The sequence below is a fragment of the Alligator mississippiensis genome, chromosome 9 (assembly GCF_030867095.1).
Source record: "Alligator mississippiensis isolate rAllMis1 chromosome 9, rAllMis1, whole genome shotgun sequence".
NCBI lineage: Eukaryota > Metazoa > Chordata > Crocodylia > Alligatoridae > Alligator > Alligator mississippiensis.
Window position 1 is genome coordinate 61429037 of NC_081832.1, and position 23868 is coordinate 61452904.

At 47.3% G+C, this 23868-nt stretch overlaps 1 protein-coding gene across 3 annotated transcripts in view; it reads left to right on the forward strand.

Moving 5' to 3' along the window:
* The window catches only part of STK10 (serine/threonine kinase 10), a 79675-nt gene that overhangs the window by 52289 nt on the left and 3518 nt on the right, over positions 1 to 23868 (forward strand). For all 3 annotated transcript variants that reach the window (XM_006270860.4, XM_059733517.1, XM_014597626.3), the window contains 14 exons: positions 1723 to 1795; positions 2649 to 2843; positions 4188 to 4269; positions 5708 to 5842; positions 8345 to 8947; positions 14510 to 14640; positions 17124 to 17247; positions 18725 to 18904; positions 19256 to 19348; positions 19509 to 19638; positions 20061 to 20185; positions 21627 to 21815; positions 23159 to 23284; positions 23704 to 23817. In XM_006270860.4, the coding sequence (XP_006270922.1) occupies positions 1723 to 1795; positions 2649 to 2843; positions 4188 to 4269; positions 5708 to 5842; positions 8345 to 8947; positions 14510 to 14640; positions 17124 to 17247; positions 18725 to 18904; positions 19256 to 19348; positions 19509 to 19638; positions 20061 to 20185; positions 21627 to 21815; positions 23159 to 23284; positions 23704 to 23817 (2300 nt within the window). The remainder of the gene's footprint in view (positions 1 to 1722; positions 1796 to 2648; positions 2844 to 4187; positions 4270 to 5707; positions 5843 to 8344; positions 8948 to 14509; positions 14641 to 17123; positions 17248 to 18724; positions 18905 to 19255; positions 19349 to 19508; positions 19639 to 20060; positions 20186 to 21626; positions 21816 to 23158; positions 23285 to 23703; positions 23818 to 23868) is intronic.

The window sequence follows — 23868 nt, forward strand, 5'->3', positions numbered from 1 at the left end:
AGAGGGATGGAGAGTAGCGCTGAACTCCCTGGGTTCTGGAGCTGTGCTGAAACAGCAGCTCCAGTAGCTGCAGAGATTAACACCTCTGTGGAGGGACTCGGGCAGCTATGGTGACAAGCCCACATGCTGAACCTGGCCTGCAGAGGTGTGTGGTCCAGCCCCAGGAGCCAGATTGGGCTCACAGGCTGTTTGACACCCCCGCCCTTAAACTATTGGCTAGTGAACAAAAGAGAAACTTGCTGTCACTGTGCAGAACACAATTTTGGAAGGTAAAATATGCTGTGAGAGTAGGTGACCTGTTTAATCTGGGGTGCTGTCTTAATAGCTGCCAGGACTGGCATATGGTTTTTTTTACCACCTACTGGCATGAACGGGGAGAAGAGAAGGATGTGATTAGAAGGAGCGAAAATGTTGCTGCCTGAGCATGATGGATGATGAAGACTGCCCCAGCTCCTGGCCTCTTGCTCAGCCTTGAGAAGCCTGCTGCCCTGTATAGATAGGCTTCTTTAGCCTCATGCTCAGCAAGTGCAGGGTGGGAATGGGGAAGCAGAATGCACACTTTATCTTTGCCATCAGATCTCTTTCTCCGCAGGGAATTCCCAGTGTAAGATCGCCCAGCTTACACCTTCAGGAAATTGCTTCAGCATGCCTTCCTCCCGTGTGTCGCAACATGCCCGCTTGCTGAGAACAGTTACTCAGGATCGGACAGTGGCTTCAGAGTATGTGCTCTGAACTGATAAATGTACCCTGGGCAGTGCTGATACATGCATAAAAGCCACAAGATTGTCCTGATGTTGTGCAATGTGGTTACAAAGTGGAGAGGGAGTAGCTGTCTCATGTCTCGGGCACCTCTTCTTCCTGAAGGCTCTTCTGCTTTCCAGTCACTCTGGTTACAGCAGCAATTCTGCAGTTAATCTAATTGCTTGGTTTCTGTTTCATTTCACATCTTAGAGTAGGTGTGCCTGGAAATTGCCGTCTGGGTGTGGAATAAGTTCTATGCCAAGCAAAGATGCACAGTATATATAGTATATATATTATACAGATACCCTTCTTCAGAAGAATATTAGGGCTGGTGAAGTCTGTCACATTCACTGGTGGAGGCTGAAGTAATTCTTCTTCCCAGGCCAGATTCTACAAAAGAAGTGCCTTGCCAGCATGCTGTAACTCTGGCCTAAACTGACCTCCATCTGACCCATCCAAAAAATGAGTGAGCAAATCCAGTCCCTTCAGCCTACATAGCACTGGGCATCTCTACTGACGGTGTCAATAGGGGTAGTAATACCAATAGGTGGGACTGTGTGGAACAGGACTGAGAAACACTCGCATCTTGGCATGTAGACCAGTGAACTGGCTCTTAGTGTTTTTTATCTCAAGTAGCACTCAAATAGTGTCACTTGGAGACTTTTCAAGTGGTCCATTGTGGAGCTGCCCTTTCATGGCCTATTACATATACACTTGCTAGAGCTGTGAAAGGCCTAGTCCTGCTAACAGTACCATGAACATGGAATATGTGATGTCCTTGGTCTCATGGATGGAAGTAAATGGCCCTTACAATGCATGTGTGCCTGGGTTCCTTTCATTCCCAATACCTGGTTTACAGGGAAAAAAGCATATTGTCGGCACTCTTAACCTTGCTTGAACTAAGTGTTCTAGCTGGCTCTCACGATTCTGAAAGGCTTTTTGGTTCCTTTGGAGCCTCTAACGCAATTAAACTGTTTGCAGCTGACTTTGGCGTTTCTGCCAGAAACATGAAGACTTTGCAGAAACGAGATTCCTTCATCGGGACCCCTTACTGGTGAGTGAACTGGCTTGATCAGCAGTTTTTCCAGAGGTAGAGTGGGAGCCATGGGTACCGAAAATCAGACCAGAAGACTATTGTGTAGCATTGTTGTACTGGGGACAAGGCTGTGGTGGTACTCGGGGTCTGTTTCCGTGTTGCCTTATGAGTGGATGGATGATTGTAATGTATGTTCAGAAGCTTGATAAAAAATCCTGTCCAATACCCTGCGTGCGTTGAAGGATTTCCACGTAAGAGGACAGCAAGGAACACAGTGAGGCAGCTGAAGAGGCAAGTCTTCAGGACTCTTTGGCTTGGAGGGGCATTTAGATGATGAACATACTGTACTTCCTGAACCTTGGAAGAAGGTGGTATCTGGGGACATGCATCTGTGTAGTCTGCCATCTCTCTCTCCTTCTTACCCCCACTCCACACTCTTTGAAGCAACTCTAAGTTGCATGGGAACAACAACTTGCTTCAGGAATTTAATCTCTAAATCACCCCAGTTGCTGAAGGAATGGCCTCAGTGAGCACTAATTTATTGTCTACAGCAGCATCCACACCAGATGTCAACGGCCTGGAGGTTTACAGAAACTGCCTAGGCTGTCTCGGCTGATCAGGGAAGGGGGAGGGAGGAGAGAATGTAAAGGCATGATAAAATCTAGGGTGAGATGCTGCTTCCCTGTCTCTTAGCTAGCTAGGAAGTCTTTTTTTTTTTTCAGATGAATGTGCAGTACATCAGATAAATGGGCTGGTTGAAATATTGTATTGTGTCATTGTGTGCAGCTGCAATTCTCTTCAAACATGTTTCTGGTGGTAGCAAGAAGCCTGACAGACACCCCACTCCCCTCCCTTGTTCTCTTCCCTGCAGGATGGCTCCCGAGGTGGTAATGTGTGAGACCATGAAAGACACTCCCTACGATTATAAAGCTGATATCTGGTCCCTGGGTATAACACTGATAGAAATGGCTCAGATAGAGCCTCCTCATCACGAGCTCAACCCCATGAGAGTCCTGCTGAAGATTGCCAAGTCCGACCCTCCCACACTCAACTGCCCTTCTAAGTGGTAAGAAGATAGCCTGTTAATGAGCACAGGCTAAAGGTTGGAAGCTCTTTCCCAATGACATATTTGCATTTTTATGCTATAGAATCCTTCCCAAGAATAAATCTATATAGCAAAGCCTGGAATACAAATAGCTCCCAATGATATGGCATTTGGAGGAAAGAGAAGTCCAGGCTTTTGTAACATAGCTGTTTGACTTGAGCCATTGACCTGAAATTTTAATATCAGTCCTCTGTACAGCTATACTGGCAACCAGCTGTGAGTTCCAGCCCCAGGGGCTCCTTCCCACTTGACTGCTCTAAAGACAGTATTCAGCTTTCTGAAGGAGAAGGTTTACAGCATAGCTACTGTAGCTCCACTGGCCACTCCATTGCTCCTTCAGTTCAGGAGTGGCATTGGCAGTAGCTTTCTGATATCGCATTTGTGCAGGGTGGTGGTGGCTGCAGTGTGGATCTTGCAATACAGTGACCCCCTCTTAAAGGCATGAGAAACAAAATTGAGGATTTTTGCACTGGAAGATGAGCAGCCCTTTCAGTCTCAGTACAGATTTACCATAAGGCACAATTCTTTTCCTAGAATTGGGCGGAAACGTCATCCTTTTAGAACAAATCCAAATGATTCTCTGTGTCCCCTTCTCCTCCCCCCCCCCCCAAAAAAAAAGATCTCACATAATCTCGAATAGCTGCATATTGGGGGAGCACTGAATTAGTTTGGATAATCAAAGGGATTTTCATTGTCATAGATCTGAGTTCTGACAAACTAAAACCCTCCCATGAAACCAGAGCATTCTCTTGGATTGGCAACACAGAAGAAACCCAGATACTCTGAGGCAGGCCTGTTCCTCAGTTTATTTGCAGCTATTCAGTTGATCCAGAGCTGTGCAAGACATTTGATATTGGGTGTTTCAGCAAGTCTTGTGGCTATCTCTTAAATTAGGAGAGTCAAAAGGAAGGGTCTCCGGCATCCTAGCTGTTAGGCAGTGCCAGCACTAGGCCTTGTCATGTTGAGTAACCCCAAACACCCTTTGTGATCTGTCTAACCTTGGCTCCATGACAGGAGTTGGGATTGAGTGGCAGCCTGGGATTTGCCTCTGCCAGCTGGTAGCATTGGGATTAAGGGAAAATCCAATTCTCCAATTAGCCAGATCCCTTGTTCTTTTCTCCTTTTAAAAAACCAGCCGCTCACTACATTTCCTCCAAGGTGGATGAAATGCTGATTGTGCACAGAGGCAGTTCAGGCTACAGCTTGGAAAGAGCGAGAGAACAGATAGAAACACTGCAGCCCATTGGGATCTGATCTTTCTTTCCTTGTTCTGAGCTCCTTGCCAGTGATTGTGTGCATTTAAAGGTCCCTAGAGTTCAGAGACTTCCTGAAGACTGCCCTCGATAAGAACCCTGAGACTCGGCCAAGTGCAGCACAGCTACTGGAGGTAGGTGGACGTTCTCAAGGGCTTTGAACCCTTCAGATCTGTGTTATTTTTATGTTAAGCTTGTCATGAAGCCCCCAAGCACCTAATAGGAAGTATCTGAATAATCTGTGCATGTCCCAAACATATGGGGAAGCTTTAAGGCAAACATATGGCTTCTCTGTAAGCCTGTAGTTCATTTGTGCATCTCCAGAGTCCTTTGCTTTGCTGGTGATGCCCTCCCTGGATGTTCCTAATCTCATTCTCTGTTAGGAAAGTGCACTTTGGGAACTTTCATTTTCTAAATAATTATGGTAATCCTATTCCTACTGCAGCCCGTAGCAAAACTGATCTTGACTTCAGTAACAGCTCTGATTTCTAAGGTAGCAACCAGCATAGTTTGCTCCAAGTTAATTCATCCTCTTCCTTCCCCTAAAATTATAAAGTGTGTTCTCCTGCCTATTAAAACACTCTGAATATCGACAGCACATTTGCTGTGTGCTACCCACCCTGCCTGGTGGTCGGTGGGGCATCTTGTTTGACCTCGGAGCATTCTGTTTTGCGTGCAACACAAATAATAGCTTAATAGCTCCTGCGTTGGAAAATGGATCTGGCCTAGTAGCCAGAGTGGAGATCTTGGATATAGATGGTAAAGAAATGTGCTTGCCTGTGGTTTGCCACTTCAACAAGTTCACAGCGAGTGACTGTTTACCTTAGTCAATAACAGGAAGTAGACAATGCACTCAGCAAACCAGAGGGACTCCCCAGCCTCTTGATGAAGCTTAACACAAATATATTGCTCTGTGTGCTGGGAGATCTGACCCCAATTTCAGTTGCACATTCCTCTGCTCTGTTTGCACATATGGATCCCAAGGATTTTGCTCCTCCCTTCAGCTGACAGGGAGATCTCAGCTCCCACCCCTGAGTCAGTAAGTGTCAAGGAGAGGAGCTCTTAAACTATGGTGTCTGCAGCAAAAGCCTCTTGTTTAAATGCAGCTGTCGCTTTGTTTGGTAAATGTTGATACTGTGCGGAGCAGGGCCGCTCCATGTTTAGAACATATGCTTGCATGAGCCGTCACTTGACCTCGGCATGTCTCTCAAGCACACATTTTTTTTAGTGCACAGAACTGAGTTCAGATCAATGCAAAGGTCTGGATTTAAGCCCACAGGTACAAAGAGGCTCAACTCAAAGCAGAAACCATGTCCTTGACTGCGAGGCTCTTGGATTGCTCAAGGGATATCTGAGACTTCTTTTGGTTGCATTGAGCTTATTTAAGCCCGGGGAAGCTAGTAAAAGCCAAACCTGGGTTTTTACAGTTGCTTGAAAATGGAAAATACTTTCTGCCGGCCCCAGAGCTGTTGGGCTCTTTTTAATGGGCATAGAGTCCGCTCGCCCCAGTGTGTTCGGATAAGGCCTATACTAAGGGGGCTGTCTCTAACACACACACGTTTGGGTCTTTAGCATCCCTTTGTGAAAAAAGTTACTAGCAACCGAGATCTGCGTGAGCTGGTGGCAGAGGCAAAGGCTGAAGTGATGGAGGAAATTGAAGACAATCGGGAGGAAGGAGAAGAGGATGACTTATCAGAACCTGCATCTGTAAGTCACGATCATGCCTTCTCCCACCCCTTTTCCATGCGTCTCTTAATTTTCTTTGAGGGTGGAAAGTTCCTCTAGCTGGAGATTGAGGCGGCTGTGGAAAAAGGGCCTAGAGGCTTTCTGGTTTTAAAGGGGTGACTTTGTTTTAACCTTCTTTCTCCCAGACTCCCGCGGGGGGGAAGGCTGCTGCCTTTGTTAGTTCCATTCAGGTGGACAGGAAGGCAGCTCCTTGAGTCGGGAGGGGCCACGGCTCCATGCGTGCCAAGGCTGCTGGAAAACAATGCAGCTAAGAGGCCAGGCTTTCCCTTCAGAGGAAGAAGCCACAGCGTTTTGCTGCTTTTGGCAAAGCTGGATTCCCAGCAGCATGGCAGCCCTGTTAGACTGGTTGACAAGCTCCAAGGTCAGCGAAGGCTTTTTCCATGACTGACCCCCAGCTCAGTGCAATGGAACCATGCTGCCTTCATGGGTCAGTGGAGGCTGCAGTGACAGCCTGTCTCTGTGAGGCCAGCGTGTTAATGTCCTGGCTCTGTTTTGCTAGCAGCGGTAGGTTCTGGCTGCTGCTGGAATATTTATGGTGGTGTTGGTTCCTCGACGTGAGCATGGGACTGAGAGGAAGTGGCAAGCTGCGACTCGGAACAGGGACTAAAACAGTCTGGCCAGCCAGGTGAACTAGTGGTCCGTATCCTTTGTGTAAGGAAGAGCCAGCCTCCTCCCTTTGTGGGTCTGAACTCAACAGGAGGAAACCATGTTGGAGGCAGTTTCACTGAACCCAGACCCAAGGGAAGAGTAGTCAGCATCTTTCCACTCCTGTTGGTTTAAGGAGCCTTGCCTGCATATGAAGTGGGCCAGGGCTGTGCCAAGAAGAGGGTGAACAATAAGGGCACAATGTGGGCTGGGAAGTTGGGATGGAGACTGCAGGGTAATGGACATTGGCAAAGCTGCCTCCGATGCCACTGTTTAAGGGCCCTGGAAGTAGGCCAGAGTGAGGCCCCTGGGAAGCTTTGCTGTGGAGTATTGCCAGTGAGTGTCAGGATTCTCCTGATCCAAGCAAGAGATTCAACTCCCACAGTGCAACTGCTATCAAAATCCCTCCCTGCTGCAAAGGGGGAAGCTATTAAAACCTGGCAGTGTTTGCCAAGGGTAGACAGAATTGACAGCCTGGGCTCAATGCAGCATCCTTAGAAATCTCCCAGGCCAACCTGCAAGGACTTCAGTATCCCAGAGCCACCCACTCCCCCCAGCTAAACACACCATTCGAGGGTTTTCAGAACCACTTGTCAATTGCTTCTTTGTTAGTGCACTTGTCCCCAGGAAGGCAGGTGGGAATGCTGCTTTCACATCCTGCAACAGCTTTCTGAAACAGAGACCACTTAGTATAGCATTCCTTGCATCAAAAAGGCTTTGAGAACGGAGAGTGCAGAGTGGATGAGGGGTACAACACTGCTACATGTCTTGCCCTTTGCTATTCCCAGGGCTTTTTTAAGGTGAAAGAGAGATCAGGTCTCCCACCTTGGGGAGTGAATTCCTATCAAAGGCAAAAAAGAGGTGCCAAGCCTCTGTCCTAAAACACTGGTAAAGCTATTTGCTGGGGATCTCCCCAAGTGCTGGTTAGTCCTGGGTTCTAAAGAGTATTGCATGTTCGAGCTCTGAAAAGCGCTGAGGCCAAAATATGAGGGCAAGGACATGCAGTTCTAGATCCAGGCAGTCTGAGCGCTCTGTGCTCACTGAGTCCAGCATCACCCTCACAGCTCAATCCAAGCCTCTGTCTGTGGATCCTGTTTTCTGGACCACAGCAGGTCAGCATTCACCCTAACGCTTTGCTAGAATGGGAGGAGAGGGGAGGGTAGAGCAGCTTTCCCTCATGGCCCCACTCTGCCAAATCATACCCGCTGGGCTGTGGAGGCAACAGGGCAGAGAGCCTGCAGCAGGCAGCCCGGCCCCACCCCTCCCTGTGCACAGATCTGGGGGCACGGGTACCCCCTACTACCCTGGGAGTGTATGCAGCAGCAGGGAGCTGGCCTCACCTCCCCGCCCTCTGGATGAGCCTCCCCCGCCAGGGCCCTGCGGCCGCATGCACCTCCCGGCTGGGTAGCAGCCCCAGCCATGACCACTCTCTTCCTACAGGGGCCTGAAACCTTCCCCCCACCCCTCCCATCCTCCCCCCCAGACCCACAGGAGCAGCTCTCCAGGCTGCCTGGCGGCCATATATGCACATGGTGCCCTCTACCTGAATGCCCTCCTGCTCCCTCCCAGTCCCCTGCAGGCTGGAACTCTGCAGCCTGCAGACAGCTCATTGCAAAATCTGCAAGTTTCTCTGCTAAAATGGGAAATCTGTGTTTTCCTCTGGCAAAGGGGAAAATCCTTGTTTTTCGCCGTTTTTCCATGGGAAACGGAAAACCCAGATCCCTGGTCGTTACTTAATTCTGTGCCTATGTCTCACCCCCTCCCTCTTCCCCTTTGTAAATATGTGAAAATAACTGTCTCTGTTCCCTGTCGTTTTAGCCCCATGGTACTCACAAACGAGACCCCTCTGAGGTGAGCCAGCTCAGTTTTGAGGGAGAGAAACGTCCAGAATCGGTAGTGATGAATGGACCCAACTTACCTGCGGAGCCAACCCAGGATGCTGTTGATGGACAGAGTGACAAGATCTCTGATGAAGGGATTAGCAGTGACAATGACAAGCCAGAGAGTGAGAACTCTATGAAAACCGTCAATAGCTCTGATTCTTCTGAGATGGAGGATGGGAAAACTCTTCCCAGCCCACAGGGAAAACCAGGCGCTTCTCCCCAGTCAGGACTGTTAGACATTGAGGTTAGTTCAGCAGCAGAGAGAAACATTAGCCACCAAAGCAACCAGCTGGAACCAGCAAACCAAGAGAGCAAGACTGCCGGGAACCATCCAGAAAGCAGCCACTTGGAAAACCTTGCTGAGGAAAGATTTGCTAATGGGAGTCTGGACTCTCCTACTCAGTTTACCGGCAACCGATCCAAGAGGGACTCCGATTCTGGCAGCACTTCTGCTTCAGAAAGCATGGACCTCACCATCTCTCTGTCTGGTGACCTGTCCCTCAATAGGGAGAGTGGATCTGGATCCATGTCGCTGAAGGTAAGGATGGGTAGTCATGCTAGTGGGGGAGCGTATGTGCAGCTCATGGTAGGTGCAACTGAGCATTCAGATGCTGATATCAGGAGACTTGTACTCTTTCCTAAAAGACTTCTTTGAATCCTTCCAGACAGACAGACAGTCTTCTTTCTTTATAGTCCTAGTACACTTCTCCAAGGATCTTCTTCTGGAAACTTGATGGGTCTTGGGCCAAGGAAGAAAAAATGGGCTGTTTCTGGTACATGATGATCTATATCCCTTAGGGATGAGTGGGGATGATGGTGGAGGACAGTGCAGAGAGCTTTATAGGTGGATAGCCCAAGAACAATTATCTTGAATTGGCAAACTCTGCAACAAGGTTCAACAAGTTGTTATCCCAGCAGAGGGGAATGCAGTTAGATAAGGCAAACAGAAAAGCTCATCAAATTATCCACCATTCCCATTTTCAGGTTCATGGCCCTGTAATTAAAAACAAGGCCAGAAAATGCTGGTCTCTCTCCAGCACTTTCAACAGTGGATGATGTATCGGGAAGCAGTTATGTATGGTGTATAATGATTATGAAATCGTGGTATGGGGCAGTGCATATTTAGTTAGCATGGGCAGGCCTTCTCAGGGTAGCCACCATACACTGCATGCTCTTGACAGTTCCAGACTCCAATCCACTGAAATCTAGTGAAGGTTTTACTTTCTGCAGCTAATTTAGGTCTTTGATAAAGCAGTGGGAAACCTGAGGCTGGGAGGACTGCTCCCACCCATGCCCTTGCATCAGCATAAGAGTCTGAACAAGCCACAGTGTGAAAAGTAAAAACTCTTTCCTTCAGCACTGTACTGATATGAGGAGACAACTTAATTTGGTTATAGTCGCTTATGATTCTTCAAATATGCTGTGCTTTGGGCCTGGCTTGTGTCAGGTTAAACAGCGATTTGATCTAAGATCTCCCAGTCATCTTGGCTTTAGTTAGGGTTTTACGGAGGCTGGTGGGAATGTTTGCAAGTCTGAGCAGGAAAGGTCAATATTGCTTTGATTGAAGAGGCAAAATAAACGAAGTGACATTCGCTGAGCCCCGAAAGGAGAAATAAGGCACTGTGCGACTGGGAGAGCCAGAGATGTGTGTGTACTGTACAAGATCTCTATCTAATTGTCTGTGCGAGTGATGGTTTCCAGGCACAGGAACATGCCCAAATAGCATTCTTAACAAAATTCCTTCCCCAACTCCTCTCTCGCTGTGAGAACAGTAATTGGCATCTCCCTCGGGAGCCCACCGCTCATACAGACCTGCTAATGCGGGGAGACTGCTCTTGTGTAGCAGACTCATCCCTTCTCACCAGTCTTCCTATGATAATCACTTATTTACAGAGGCCAGCCAAAGACTTTTACTAGGCCACATGTGTTAGCACTCTGCCGAATCGTTTCTCTGGAAGGGGAAATGAGCACCATTTTTGGGGTGTTTTTTCCTGGAGCAAGGAGCAAAAAAAAAAAAAAAGAGGCCGAGGTTCTGTTCCAGCAGGAGGGAGCTGATCTGTGCTAGCCCAAGATCCTGCTCAGAGCAAAGAGGTCATCTTTGGATCCCCTGCTGTATTCAACAGGAAGCAGCAACCTAGCTTGAAGGGTCACCAGGAAGGTAGCTTCTGATTTTAGTCCTTTCCAAAACGCATGCTGGGGACTGGAGCATGTCTCTAGTTAGTGGATCTGTCCTGAGGTCCTGGACGTCTCTTTATGTAGTCTCAGAGCTAACCACAGCGCAGCCTTGTTATGTAGTCAGGCCCTACACACACATCAGTCCTCACCGGAGTCGAATAGCATGACATTATCCACATCTGTAAAATATGACAAATTAGGTCTTCCAATGAAGTGACTTGTCCAACCCAGGGTGGGAGGGGAAGGGAAGGGAAGTGGGGGGCTGAGATCAGTGTCTTAGCCAAAGTGTAAGTCTTGTTTTCCTGCCTCTTAGCCAGTGTGATCAAATCTTACTGACCCTGTTGCCTAGAAAAGAAGCTGCTTTCCTGGGAGCCTTTCAAACGGGGTTACTGCTTCTCAGGGAATGCTGCACTGGATCCAGAGGCCTTGCCAGGCACTAGCAGGGACTTGTGTTTGTTCGGAGGGTGCTCTCGGGATGATTTTGCAGTAGTTGCTTCCAGCTGTAGTAGAACCACAGTCTCCCTTCTCTCCCTGCAAAAAAAACAAAGCACTCACTTTTCCTTTCAAGGAAACAATTAGGGAGAATGCTAACACATGTGGCCTAGCAGAAGTCTTTGGCTGACTTCTCTAAGTAGCTGTTTATTACAGGAAGATGGCTTAAAGGGCAATGGTATCTAATATACCATTATATAGAAAATTCTGCCTTTGATCTGGTTATACGATTAACAAACTCAAGTGCAGTTGTTAGTAGCGTGTGTAACAGTTCGGCTGTGAAAACAGAGCCCAAGCTAAATTTCCTCTCTGTCGTTCCTGCGACTTAACATTGACTTTGGTCCCCTCTAGACACAGGTCTGTGTGCTGAATTCCCTTCCTCCTATCTAGTGGTACCGTCCCCACCTTGAGCCGTGGGGAGGGGATCTGGGGCATCAGCGCTCTGCCAGTTGATGTGGATTCTGGCAAGTCTTGAGGCTTCCCGGGGCTCCTGTTTATGCTTTTGGGAAGTAGCTGTGCTTGTCTGTTTGTCTCAGACTGACCAGGTGCAGGAGGGAGCTGAGAAAAAACAGGGACCTTTCTGGCTGCTGCTCCTCATCCACTTACATGCACCATAGAAATGGTTTCACAGGTTTCCTGTCTCTGTCAGTAGGAGGGGCTGTATGTGCATTGTACAGAACGAAGAGCTTTGCTTGTATGAAGATTAGCATCTATCTAGCTTAGGATGTGAATTTAAACTTGTGTGGCTGCCTCTGTGACAGGTTGAGCTGATAAGGCTGTTTCTAGTTAGGGTAGCCTAACACATTCCAGTCGAAGTCCCTGGTTTCAATTCTCAACCTCCTTAGACTCAAGGCATCCCTTGGGAAATGCCAGCTCTTAATTGTCAATTGGTTTTTGACTACAGAAAAATAATAGGGTAATTCTTCTGTTGCAAAGAGCTCAGAAAGATCGCTGCAGGTTGGAGTGGTTTTAATGCTATGGATTCCTATATTAAATCTCTGGGCACATCCAGACAAGCGCACACATGCAGTATGCAGCGCTGCAGATCTGTCTGCGGCATCTCACCCCGCATGCGCCGCACATGCAGGCGTTCCCTGGCCTGCTGATTTGCAGTGCAGGCATTTTTTCTGACACTGGGAGATCTCAGCATCAAAAAAGCCCACAGAGGAAAAAAGCAGGGCAGCGGGTGGCAGCATGTGCCACCCGAAACCGGAGCCTGGCTGGCCAGAGCCACACTCCGGCTGCCAGCCAGATCCCTACTGCCGGATCACTGCCACCGGAGCCCTGAGAGGCCCCCAGGACCACAGGTAAGTCTGCTGGGGTCAGCCCAGGTGCTGGCCCAGCCTCCCATACCCCACCTGAGATAATTTGCCATGCCAGAGCTCACATACTTGGGTGTTCCCCAGGGACAAATAGCAGCGGCACATATTGTGGCATTGCTGTTTGTCCCCAGGGAAACACACGTGCGCACTCATCTAGACACACCCTCTGAGTTTGTCTTGTGAATCATGTTTGCACACCTTAGAGTGCTAACATTGTTTGGCACTCTGGAAAGGATGCCAAAGCACCCAGGCTGACAACGGCACCTTGCTTGAGAATCACCAGCTTATAGTGTGCTCCAACTTTGACTCTTTGGGGAAATTTTCTAGAGAATCCATCTTCGGAAAACTTTTCAGCAAAAAATGTTTCTCTCTTTCTTGGAAAGATTAGACATCAGTGAACGTGTGCAAGGAAGATGCTTCCACTTTGCCTTACAGAGGTGTTGCAAAAATAAGTTTACTACTATTTTTAAAGTACTTGGATAGTGTAGTGATGAGAGCCATAGAATTCCCTGCGAGGAAATTAATGCTTCAGTCGTGAAGGCAGTTTGAACTGTGTGTAGTAAATAAGGCATAGGCCCACTCGCTCAGCAACAAGGAAGTTAACATCTAATAGCTGCTCATTAACTGCACTGAGACAGGCATGCTGTGAGAAATTAATAGCTATTCCTACAATTAAAGATAGTATCATGTTGCATACGCCGAAAGGAGCTAAATTAAGTTTGCACAGGCAGCCTGGCGTTTCTTAACTTTTGTACAGTTGTCTTTGCAATATCCATGTTAATTCAAGACATTACCTAGGTTTTTAAATGCTGGGGAAAGGAGCGCTATCTCTCAGTGTTAGCTTGCTGAGTCCTTCCTTAAGTTAAACCAGACTGAGCTGGTCTTATACAAAGGGCTCCACTCAGGCTTTCGCAGCACCCGTTTATATTTGGTGTAAAAACAGCTATAAGTTACCCTGTGCAGCTCTCCTGCCCACACAAGCCTCAAGTTCCCTGATTCTGACTGGTCCCTTTGTTGCTGAATTTAGCCACCAGCACTTCCTGGGCACAGTAAGCGCTCAGCTTTGCTGCTTCACTGGAATCTCTTGCAACCTCCTCTAGTGCTATAGTAATCCTTTCCAGGAAGGCAAGAGAAGCAACTCCCTGCAGTTCATATCTGCTCTTTTTTTTCCCCCACTTCAGCTCTTCCTTCTACCTGTAGGGCCAATATCAGAAATGTTGCATGACTTGTCACTTCTTTACCTCCCTTTTGCTGAGGAAATGTAATTATGAGGCCCAGTCCTCCATGCCTCCCTGCCTAACGGCATGCTCATAATCTCCAGAGGGACAGATGGTAACTGCAGTTGGCAGCATGGCTGAGGGAGAGTGCAAACAGCTTTTGGCACTTGTTCCTACCACTGCTAGTGAAAATGGACCTGGGATTTGCTCATTAGTTTCATGTTCTCAAAGCAGTTGATGATCAGCAAAGTAATAACAAGAGAAAGAGAGAGAGGCACCGCATTCTGGGCCATGGTGGCGTCTCTTGGCTCAGCTCAAAATTTAGATCCTAATTCAGAAGGTGCTTAGCACTTCCTCCACTCTTGCTTTCTTTACTGTGAGCTGCAGCAGCTGATGGTGAAATGACTGAGAGCTGCTTAAAAGGGAGTACGTTACAAAAATGATGTCCATAGATTCCTAAATGTGATTCAGAGTTGCCTTGATGTTGTTCATCAGCTTCCTGTACAGCCAGGTAGGCAGGTGAGGGTCCCTAGTCAGTGCATTGCTTTTCTTTTATCTCTTTTAAGCATTGCTTTTATTAGGAGAATAAAAAACTCATCCTAATGTGACCAGAGCTGATTCTGCTCTCTCAAATGAGAGAGCACTGTTTGAACTTGCAGGTGAACTGAGGTGAAGCTAGAAACCTGCTGATGAGTTCTGATGGATGCAGTGGTTTTTGTGTACGCTGCTGGAAGGCTGACATTTCTGTCCTTAAAAATGCTAATAGGATGATTTTGAGCATTCTGGCTGCTGTGCTCAGCTGTCAGAAAGGCCCCAGGAACAGCTATCACTCCCAGTGTGTGATAAGCCTAGAATTGCACTTTATGGCCCATTTTCTCTCCTTCTGAACATCAGGACTCGAGGATGCACAACAAGACGCTGAAGCGGACCCGGAAGTTTGTGGTGGATGGAGTGGAAGTGAGTGTCACCACCTCAAAGATCATCAGTGAGGATGAGAAGAAAGATGAAGAAATGCGATTCCTCAGGCAAGTTGGAGGATGGCCATTGGACAGGTGGGAGGGTTGGTTTAGCCAGTGCGGAGGGTGAGTGATGGAGTGCAGACCCTCTGCCTCTGCACGCATCTGGGGGAGACTTTAATGCTACACCAGGCCACCTCTGTGAAATGTTGGTGAGCTCGTTCTAGCTCACTTTGAGCAACTGTCTCCAAACCCCGGATCTCCTCCTTAGCACCCTTGTTGGCAGCACCAGCAGAAGCAGGAGCTCCATGTGATGCACAAATTTAGCTTCTCTCTCCCATAATAAATTCAAGGCTGAGGCTTACCGGGGGTGCTCCATGGAGGAAGCCTGCTTCACTGCTGGCTTTCTAAGTCTGTCCTGTGGCCAAATTTACTCCTGTTTCTAGAGCTGTCAATCCAACACATCAGCTCGGTTAAAATAACTTAATAGAACCTCCAGAGGAGCTCCTCCTCTGCTATTTTGTCTGTTCAGACTTTAGTCAGCAAAAGGCCAACATGGGTTATAGACTCAGATGATCACTTAGTATTCAGCATGCTCAGCCTCTCTGAAAGTTTTATGATTCCATTATTTTTTTATAGCCTTCAAGCCTCTCGGATCTTTAACATGGGCAGAAGAGGCTGTTTCTAACTTCATTATTAGTAGCAGCCACAGTGAAATGAAATGCTCATGAAAATTACTGGGTCTGATTCTTTGTTATGGGCTTCCTATATATAGCTTTAAAGAATGCTCTGAGAATGTAACCTACACAGAGGTTTAGCCATGCCAGTCTGCTCATTCTCCCATACAAGAAATAAATAGCTGGAGCAAAGTGTTCATTACCTGTTCTCTGAGTATGGACAGACAGAACAATAATACTGAGTTAAGGTGGGAGAGGGGCTTGTCATGTATCACACTGATCCACTTCAACTGTTTCACTTGTCTGTTCTATCCCATGGTAAATGGAAGCTAAACCATGGTAATTTAGTAGTTGTTTCATTAGAGATAGACGGCCCTGGTTTGGTTTCTGCTTGCTGCTGGTTAGAGTGAACAGTCTAAACAGTTGCAGTGAATCAATTTGATGGGCAGCAAGTCTACCCCCATGCCCTCCAATTTAGCAGAACTGCTTTGTCCAGAGGCTGTGGGAAGCATAGCATAATTTAGAGCCACCTCAGGGGCTTGTACATTGGGCCAAGCAGGTGCCCTGAGCACTGCAGAATAGAAAGGTGGCCACTCTTAGGCCACTCTTGCCTCAGGCTCAGAAATGGAGTAATTGAGAATTGGGCCCCTCTTTTACTAACTGGCTCACTCCACCTATGCAACAGGTGGATGGGGAAAAGGCTGAAAATCTTCAGCTTTCTGCACTAAAATGTGTTTGAGGAAGGCTGCAATTCAACGTGAGCCGAGCCTAGCGGCTTTATTCATTTTCCTTGCACCTTTTTTTCCACCTGAGGGTTTCATATCAGTTATTTCCTGCTATTTGTTAGAACATGCCAAGGTACTGCTTTCTTTTTTCTAAGGCTGTGGTGGAGAGGAGCTGTCCTTTTGGGCCAATTGACTTAATGAAGCGAGAGTTTGTTTTGATACAGGAAATTGCTCTGAAGTGGCTTTCCCAGTAGAGCACCAGGCGTCTGTACGCGTGTGTTACACTGACGCATGAAACATTAAGGCACAGTAGTGAAAGTCCCAGTGCATATTTCACATGTAAAGCTTTGGATTTTTTTTCTTTTTCCTTTTGCAATTTCCAGCCAAGCCAGATTGTAACCTTGGAAAGTGAGCATTGATGTGCCTCTGAAACCAGGCCAAGACTGCTGCTTGTTAGATGCTCTGGTACAAAGGCAGATGACTTGTCCAGAGATGTGTTACAGCTCCTTGATACACAGGCAGACTCTGGGAAGATCTCTTCTTCCTGCCACCAGGTTTTATCACAGAGCAGTAGGGTTGGAGGGGACCTCCATCGGTCCAACCCCCTGCCGGAGGCAGAGTCATTCCTGGGGGTGAAGGCAGTCCTTGAACTTGAACAGTCGTAGCTCATGCTGAACTCTGTTTTAGAGACCAGTTTAAATTAAACCGGACAGGATGTAGCAGGCCGCGTCTTTCCTGCTGGCTAGGAGAGGGTTGTTTCTACACTATAATGATGTCATGAGTTTTACCTTAGCACTTTTCAAATGTCCCAAGCAGTATGGTTCCCATTTACTATTTTGCTGGTGAGTAGGTCTCGCTAGTACAAACTGACATTCTGGTACCTGTCAATGTTGTTAACATTTCTCCTTCCTATAAACAGAGAACAGCAATACAGCCCTGGGAGCAATCACTCAGTCTGCATCTACCCTGCTCCCCATGTTCAAAGCAGTAACAGTTGAACATTAGGAGGTGACAGAGTGTTTTCTGTTTCCTGCCCATTCATTGATGCCATTTCTGCTCCCATGTTACTTCACTTACAAATGCTGCCTGCCCTGATGAGGGACCCAACCTTGAATTTTACTCTTTATTTCCTCCTCCTTAAAACCTGTAGGCGCCAGGAATTGCGAGAGCTGCGTCTTCTTCAGAAAGAGGAGCACAGGAGCCAGGCCCAGATAAACAGCAAACACCAACTGCAAATGGAGCAAATGCTGAAGCGCTTTGAGCAAGAAACAGCGGTATGTGGGAAGGGGGAAATGAAATATCCTGACTGGTTGGGACTTCTTCCTTCCAGCTCATCAGCAGAGAATGAGAGAGTTCAGGAACTCACAACATGTGCTGAATAGCTTGGCTAACCGGCCTGCACCACATGCCAAACACTTGCTCGCTCCCCAGAAGTAAAGCTGGCTGCATTTTCAGGGATATTTTGAGAGGGTACAACAATCCAGGAGACCCTGTAGGAACCATCCTCCTTAAGGATGTGTCAGAGCCCATTAACACTATTTTCATAACTTCTCTATATACCTCACAGGAGCATGCCCTCCTCCAGAAATAAATTGGAGATGCTGGGCCAAACTCCACGTTCCACCCACAGCCAGCTTGTGTGCTGTAGTGTCAGAGCAGAGCCAGCTGGTATGTCTCTGGCTATAGATAGAATGAAGGTGAATTGTGGCTTTAGAGGCTTTTTTTATACAGAAATCCCTTTTTAAGAAAACAAAAAACTCCAAAAACCTTTTTGGGACCCAGCAATTAAGTGTCTCTTGTTCCAAGCAGTGTGTATAGCTGGCAACTCCAGTGTCCTACTTGGAGGGCAAGAGGCATTACAGCATATGTGTTTCTCTTAATTTTTTACATCTTGCCCTGGCCACACAGCATTTGTGGACCCTGCTGTTAAAAGCAGTTACTGCTTGCTAAGATTTGTCCATGTTATGGTGTGATGCACAAGAAAGGGATGTGCTTCCCCTACAGTTTTTCTGAGGCACTTAGCAATCGACCCACATCCCACAGCTGCCTGCATTCCTGCTGACACTGGCATTATGCTGATATGACTCAGAAGTAAGGAGAGGGCAGATAAGTGGGTGTCCCCATAGTGCCTTCTATGGTATTTAAATGTCTTTCACTTGCAAGCCAAAGCTTGTTGAGCAAGACCTCCTATGTTTTGAGCTTCTAGAAGCACTAAACTGTACCCCAGGATGTTAGATACCAGATGTATATCAAGATGTGAGGTTTATCTGCTGATCTGTCAGAGTCCAGAGCTGGCTCAGACTGAGGTGCATTGGCAGGAGTGGACATGAAGTTGGCACAGTACACGTTCACATTAGCTTTGGCTTTGCCCTGTCCACCAGCTTGTGCTTGCATGCACCAAGCCTGTAAATGCGACAGTGAAGCTGCTCTGAGAGCGCCTCCCTGTGGCTGCTGTCCAGGTCTCAGTCTCCAGCACTGATGTGAGCAGCCTCACTGCTGCAGTTCTGAGTTTCAGCACATGTGAGCAGGAGCAGGTAGGTGGAATGTGCTTGAAGAGCCCCTTGTTGGCAGTGCCAGGAGCTGCCCAGCTGATGTGCCCTTGGTATTTCATTTTTGTAAACTTCTATCCACTTTTGAAAAAGATGCTCAACTTTTTTCAGGACTTGTTGTTTTTTTCTCTTTGGATTGACCCTTCTCTGGAGTTTTTATTATTTTGACTTAATTTGTTGCCCCCTCTCCTCCCCAATTCAGGGAAAGAAGAAATTCTATGATACAGAGTTGGAGAACCTGGAACGTCAGCAGAAGCTACAGATTGAGAAGATGGAGCAAGATCACACCTTACACCGGAGGGAGGAAGCAAAGCGCATCCGCACTGAGCAGGAGCGAGATTATGTCCGATTCCAGGAGCAGCTTAAACAGAAAAAGAAGGAGGTAAAAATGAGAAAGGGACAGGAAAAAACTGGTTTGCTGTAATTTTTAAGGATGGCCCTCATCCTTATCCAAGGGAGTATTATGCAATTAACTGGTTAATTACACAATAAATTGAGTGCAAAGTAATTATCACACCATAAAAATAACCATCAAGCTACAAAAAGAGCTAACCAGCTTTAAAGTTAGAACTTGAAAAAAATGTAATAACTTCATAGTTGGTTTCCATCTGGCTTGAATTTGAATGGGTTGCAGGCCCACAGTGAGGATTTTGCTCTTCTCCTCAGCTCTTGGATTGCTCTGGTGGTCCAGCTCTTGAAGCTCCCACTGAAAATATTTTCCCTTTCCTCAAAGGTCAAGAGTGAGGTTGAGAAGCTTCCCCGGCAGCAGCGCAAGGACAGCATGAAGGTGAAGATGGATGAATTTGCTCAGAGCAAGCAAGTCATGGTAAGGCCAGAGAAGATAGCACCAAGCCAGAGTGGAGAGTATATGGGGGAAAGTGTGGCAACTTGACTCCCTGCCTGAAGGTGCTGCAGGGTTTAATGTAGAAATGTTGTGCATCAAGTAACAGCAGGAAGAGGGCTCATTGTAGGGTCTTGTCTTCTAGGAACAGGAATTCTTAGCCAAACAGAAGGTGGACCTGGATACGATCATGAAGACTATCACCATGCAGAACCGGAAGGAGATTTCTGACAAGGAGCGCGAGTGCCTGAACAGAAAGCAGCAGCTCTTGAGAGGTAAGTAGGATGGGGCAGGGGAGGGAGAACGTGAATACTGACAAAGCTGGGTTTATGCAGCACACGCTCTTCCCACACAACACATGCTGATATTGCTGCAAGCTGGCAGGATGGGATTGGGGGTGGGGTGGGCATGGAGCCTTGCCAGAGTCTTCCTAAATGATTAACAATAATAATACTTAACGCTTTAATCTTCAAAGTGTTTTACAAGTATGAATCAATTAATCTTCATAATTACAAGAGATGATTCTCTGATGTGGTTTGCCCCTGGTGCCTCTTGGAAGGCAGAAGGTGAGAGATCACCTCTTCATCAGCTTTACAGCTCCTGGGTGATGGAATCACTAGAGCTTGGGAAAAGCTGCATGTGGAAGAATTTGTGTGCATTAGTAGGTATCCTTTTAATTTTGTCTCCTGTTCCTCAGACCGAGAAGCTTCTCTCTGGGAGCTAGAGGAGCACCACCTGCAGGAGAAACACCAGCTTATTAAGCAGCAGCTAAAGGACCAATACTTCCTCCAAAGGCACGAGCTAGTCCGAAAGCATGAGAAGGTAACAGAGTGCAATCTTCCCAGGTGGTGCCCTCTACTGATCAGCAGGGTCTGGAGCTACTGCAGTAGAACCTGTTCTTGGTCTGCCTGGCTGAAAGTGGCTTCATTCCCACTCTTCAAGCAGTGTCCTGCTTTCTGGATCTCGGGCCCCCTTCCATCTCGCCCTCCTGCAAAGCTCTGAAGCAGTTGAACAGTCTTGGAAAGGGGGGGAATTAGTGTCCCATTTCAAGATAGGAAAATAAGGTCACCCTAACTATAACTACAGCTGCTTATGAGCCTGCTGTTTTCCTAATATTTTATACCTGTTTTCTAGGCTATGTTATCTCTTGCTTTAATACAGGGGTCGGCAACCCCTGGCATGCGTGCTGAGCATAGCACGTGAGGCCATTTTTCTTGGCACACCGCAGCCAGCCCCAGCTCCAGGTAGCTGCTGCCAGCGACGGAGCCTGGGCTGCTCCCAGCAGGGCTTGCAGCATCCCAGCTGCCTGCTGGGAGCAGCCACAGAGCCTGGGCTGTGGGGCAGGGGCTTTGGGTGGAGGGCAAGGGACAGTAGGGCTGGGGGGCAGGGGCTTTGGGTGGGGGGCAAGGGGCACAAGCAGGACATCCTGCCATGTACCCCTTGCCCTCATCTTGTTTTTCTGCCATGCCGGCACTCCGGCACCTTCTGAGGTAGGCATTGTGGTGGTTTTTGGCACTCCGGCCAAAAAACGTTGCCTACCCCTGCTTTAATAGCAGCACTGTGTTCTAATGCAGAAACATTGCCTGATGTGGTGTCAGTTCCAGGGAGGATCGGGGGAATTGAAAGTATTCCCAAAATTGCTGCATGAAAGCAAAAAGCTCTTTTGTCATTAACACTATTAACTTAAAATATTCAGTAAAATGCCTATGACCCAGACTTGCAGATAAAGATCTTAGCAGCTTCATGGAGATGACCTGTTTTAAGTCCCACCCTGTACCCAAGGGATGGTGAAAGCACTGTATCTAAAGTTTTGCCTTCCCCAGAATTACTTGGAGCTCAATCTGCTGCAACTGTTCAGCTTCTTACATCTTGTCTCGGATCCGTTGTGGTCTCATTTGTTCTCCTCTTTGTGATAGGAGAGGGGGGTGCCCATTAGCACCTAGAGTATGGATAGTCTTGGTCTATTGGGCCTTGTCAAGAATTCTGCAGGGATTGAGTAGAAATTTAACCACAAGCTGATATTCCTCCTCATTTGAACCCCTATCCTTGTCTGCCTTTTTGGTCTATCTAGCAACCACTTATGTTAAGCTGTTATGGCCCCTGGGAACTGAGGCTGTTTTTACCTTAGTGAGACTTTCAGGCCTCACACCACCACTGAAAGCCCTTCAGGGTTCTGTATTTCCCTTCATTGTTAAAATCACTCCTTCTGCCTGACAAGTCTTTTCTCTACTGAACCTAGTTTCTTTCCATTTTATCATTGTAGGAACAGGAACAAATGCAGCGGTACAACCAGCGAATGATTGAGCAGCTGAAGATTCGGCAGCAGCAGGAGAAAACCCGTCTCCCCAAAATCCAGAGGAGTGAAGGGAAGACCCGTATGGCCATGTTCAAGAAGAGCCTCCACATAAATTCCAGTGGGAGTGCATCAGAACAGAGGGAAAAGATAAAGCAGGTAAGTCTCACTGTCCCAGGTGGTATCCCTGAAAAGATAGAGCCTGTGGAGATGGTCCCATCACTAAGGGTGAAGCACTGCAAGGCCTTGCAGGAGACACTGGAATGCTAAGAGCAGTGGCTCCCAGTCTTTCAGCATCAACCTTATTGCCAGGCTTGTGACATCTCTTGGTGTGAGTCTTTGGGGCTTACAACTCCATTTGCGATCATGACCACTAGTTTGGGACCTGTTGTGCTAGAATAAAGTACCATGATCCCACAAGAGCAACATCTGGCAAAATTTAAGGTGTGGCACTGCTGTAACTTAAGGGTTTGTCTATATAGCAACACTCAGGAATATTCATTTAGATTTAAAAGTTAAAAAATGGTTTAGTGGATTTAAAGCAGGTTACAAAGGGAAGCAAGGTAAAACTCAGATTGATGCCACTTTAATTCTGAAAAAAGTGTCCGCATAGCATTTTAGTTCAGTTTAACTCATTGCCTTTGCTCATGCTCTTAAATCGTTCTGATTTCCTGAATGTAAACAAGTCCCAAGGGAGGAAGCAGTGACATTGTCAGACCTCCAACACCCATGGATCTCTGTGGCAGAGCAGTGCAGGCAGCTGTAGTAAGGGATTTTGAAAAGCTCCCAAGTAACTTGCAGTCAGAATAGACTGCTGCACTAGCATGTGGAATACTGCAGTTCTGGTTATAAGAGGAATGGGGAAGCTGTTTCTCATTTCCTCTTAAAACAAATGATTGTGTTAATTAGCATTGGGAATGCAAAATGAAAAATGTTTCTAAGGTCTGGCATATCTCAATCCCCACCCCTCAGGTGCTTGCCTGAGGACCAAACCCCAGGCAGAGTGGGTCAGGCAAAATGCTGAAGATGCCTAATGTGGACCCAAGTGCTGCTTCTGTCTTAAACAGAATAACAGCAGCTTGGCAGGACCAGCAACTTAATCATTTACTTGATTATTTACCCGGTCACAAGAGCTCTCGGTCATATTAAACAGCATGGGTGTGGGCATGAGATTGATATCCTTGAGACCTGAATTGGGGAGTGGCAGCAGCCCTTGTGTTGAGGTCTACAGTGTCTGCTGTAATATAGAGTTTCATTTTGAAGTGGTTTTCTTCAGTTGAGAGCTCTTGGGGGGTGGGGGAATCACAGGATCTCTAAATTGAGTGGGATCTGCATTGTAATATTTACCAGGCTGTTTTGAAGGGGTTTTCGATGGGTATAACTTTTGTATCAGTTTGAGTATTTTAGGACTCCACTCTTCCTTTGCTCCTTTCTTGGTTAGTCTCTTTACCAGTCTCTGAGCTTGGGGCACTTGGGTTATTGGGGTCTGGTTTCTCTTCCAGTTTGCTCAGCAGGAAGAAAAGAGGCAAAAGGCTGAGCGGCAGCAGCAGCAACAGAAACATGAGATGCAAATGAAGGACATGCAGGCCCAGTGTGAGAGCAATGTACAGGAGCTCCAGCAACTGCAGGTAAACTTTGCATCGTTGGCTGACCTTACAGACCTGCATATAGGCTGGGGATGGGAGTATCCTCTTCTCCAATGACCTGTGCTGCGGGTCTTAGTCACTGTGCTCATATGGAGTAGAAGTTTAACTAGAGTTGAAATCACCCATCTGTTCTTATTAAGTAGTTTCCTTAGGCACGCAGGAGTGTTACCCCCAAGCTGCCTCAGACTTAACAATAGTGCTGGGATATCTGAGAAGGAACATGGGGGTGGGGGAAGGCATCTCCATTTCATCTGGAGTCTGTGGTTTAGTGAGTTTCTACATGGACACCAGGATCCAGGAAGAAGGCTTTAAAAGTTTGTTTTTCGAGTGGGAAGGATTTTGTGTCTAGTGTTGTTGCCACCCACAGACTCCTTATGCCATCTTCTGGGTGTTTAATTTAGAATGAGAAGTGTCACCTCTTGATGGAACATGAGACCCAGAAGCTGAAGTCCCTGGATGAAAACCACAACCTGCACATGAAGGAATGGCGTGATAGGCTGAGGCCGCGAAAGAAGGTAATATCTCCTGCGCAGGTGTCACTGCAGTCTGCTTGACTGGAAGGGGTT